Source organism: Branchiostoma floridae, chromosome 13 (genome assembly GCF_000003815.2).
Source record: "Branchiostoma floridae strain S238N-H82 chromosome 13, Bfl_VNyyK, whole genome shotgun sequence".
Lineage (NCBI taxonomy): Eukaryota > Metazoa > Chordata > Leptocardii > Amphioxiformes > Branchiostomatidae > Branchiostoma > Branchiostoma floridae.
In genome coordinates, this window is record NC_049991.1 from 18,618,917 (window position 1) to 18,621,317 (window position 2,401).

A 2,401-nucleotide genomic window follows, 5' to 3' on the forward strand; every position below is an offset into this window, starting at 1 on the left:
GTACCTTCCTTACCTTTCTTTTATCTTTACGCTCAGCGATCTTGATCACGGCTGATGTCAACGAGAACAGACAGAGCGCCACAATGATGGTTGTCAAAACGGCACCGTTGTCCACCAAATCACTGAAATTCAAGGCCCCGAAGTCAAGGGTGTTTGGCGGAGTGGCGAAGTCAAGTCCGAAGGCCGTCAGATGGTTGCAGTGGCAGATGGTGCTGGTAATGGTGGACTGCTCGCTTATCTGTGGAAAGCAGGAATGAGAGTCAAGTTGTTAGGATCACATTTTGCTGGTACAAACACTGGTTATTTTATTTATTGAAAGACGCCAGCAACCTTGAGAGTCTGTTCACTGCTTTAGGCATTATTGATATACAGTCAAACCTGTCTATAGTGGCCACTCAAGGGACCGGACAAATTATAGACAGGTGGCCTCTGTATAGAGGTGGCAACTTGTAGATAAAATACCCAAGGGACCGACAAAAAGTGGCCACTATGGACAGGTGGCCCCTCTGTAGAGGTGGCCCCTAATACAGGTTTGACTGTACAGTCAAACCTGTCAATAGTGGCCACTCAAGGGACCGGACAAATGTGGCCACTATAGACAGGTGGCCTCTGTATAGAGGTGGCAACTTGTAGATAAAATACCCAAGGGACCGACAAAAAGTGGCCACTATGGACAGGTGGCCCCTCTGTAGAGGTGGCCCCTAATACAGGTTTGACTGTATTAAGAATATATTCAAGCCATGGATTTGAATTGCTTTTCTTGGCATATTGGCCTCTTTTCACTATAGCACAGATTGCGAACATTATATTGCAATTTTAGTTGTTTCGCCAAAACAAACATTTGACAACATTAACATCCAAAACTTTGTCTTTTGTATGTGGCCATTAAAAAAGTATATTGAGTAAACGTAGGTCATTACAATTGTAGTTCCTGTGAATACTGAAAAGTAATTTAAAAGTTCTCCTGTAAATGTCAAGAAATGTACACACCGTGCAGCCGTCAGTCCTCCAGTCTTCCTGGGTCTCGCTCCAGTAGATGCAGCCCAAACGGACCCACTGGATCCGGTAGGCATAGAAGTCATTGCTGTCTGACTCCTTCATGTCAGTTTTCGTTTCCATGTCACACTCGGTCACTGGACCTGACAAAAGGAAGTTCGCACAGGTTCTGATAAGTTTATAACTACTGAGATTTTGCCAGTGATTCCTGTTGTCAACATCAAAAATGCAACATGTATCTTATTTTAAAGATATTCCAAACAAACAAACAAACAAACAAAAGCACAACATTGCTCAGTGGAACATCAACACTTTCTATTAAGTATGTGAAATTCACATTATATCTTACACTAGACTGAGTGTAACAGTTTAGATTCTGATAAGTTTATAACTACAGAGATGTCGCCAGTCTGACTCCTATCTTCACTGTGCGCTCATTGGTTGATCCTGAATCACATGATTCTCACAACCATATAAGTACAAGGGATGATCACCCTACTGCCTCTTGTTGGATCCATCCGCAACGCCGAGGTCGCCTGGCGATGGACGACCAGGTCTCCGCCGCTTGCGGTTCCACGACCACGTTTCTCGCCGCCGGGCGGGTTTTGTGCCAGAGGAGCACGCAGTGTTGCAGCCTAGACTCCAGCTTACCAGTTGGAGGAAGACAACTTCTGAGGTTTGGCTGTGCAGCAAGTAACGGCGGGGCGAGGGATCCAGAAGCTCCGGCGGACCTTGGGGCAGACCCTCTCCACGCATCGAAAGGACGGAAGAGTCCTAGTGTTCTACCTAGTGGGGTGAAATGTCAGGACGGTGGATATACGGCAGGTTTGGGTGGAAAATGCGGTAACATACGTTGTGGTATTTGTCGAATTCTGCTTTTCTGGGAACAATGGTCTGGGTGCCGTTTGTTCACGTGTTGTTTTGCATATCTTTGGGTCGAGCTTTCGCCCGGTTTGCACGTGCTTTATTTGCATTTGTTTGCTTTTAGTTGACTGGGTATTTTGTCGATATGCACACAGTACAGTGAGGCAGCATAGACTCCAGTTTGACAGGTCGAAGACAACTTCTGAGGTTCAGCTGTGCAGCAAGTAACGGCGGGGCGATGGAACCAGAAGCTCCGGCAGACCTTGGGCAGGCCATCTCCACGCAGCGAAAGGACGGACGAGTCCCACATAGTGGGGGGAAAACTTCAGGATGGCTGAGATATGGCAGGTTTGGGTGGAAAATGCGGTAACGTACGTTGTTGTATGTGTCGAATTCTGTTTTTCTGGGACACTCGTTTGGGTGTCGTTGTTCACGTGTTGTTTTGCATATCTTTGGTGTCGGGTTTTCTCCCGGTTTTTACTGCTTGATTTGCATTTGTTTGCCTTAGTTGACTGGGTGGGATTTTCATTATCTTTTGTTT

General features: G+C 46.3%; 2 protein-coding genes across 2 annotated transcripts in view; both read right to left on the minus strand.

The window, feature by feature from the left end:
• The window catches only part of LOC118428782 (polycystic kidney disease protein 1-like 2), a 9,999-nt gene extending 9,860 nt beyond the window's left edge, over positions 1-139 (minus strand). Inside the window, exon 1 of the mRNA XM_035838980.1 lies at positions 14-139. The gene's annotated coding sequence lies outside the window, so the exon portion shown is untranslated. The remainder of the gene's footprint in view (positions 1-13) is intronic.
• LOC118428599 overlaps positions 1-2,401 on the minus strand; it is a 50,319-nt gene that overhangs the window by 2,747 nt on the left and 45,171 nt on the right. The window contains exons 25-26 of the mRNA XM_035838700.1: positions 991-1,139; positions 14-238 (exon numbers count right to left, since the gene is read on the minus strand). Of these exons, the coding sequence (XP_035694593.1) occupies positions 14-238; positions 991-1,139 (374 nt within the window). The remainder of the gene's footprint in view (positions 1-13; positions 239-990; positions 1,140-2,401) is intronic.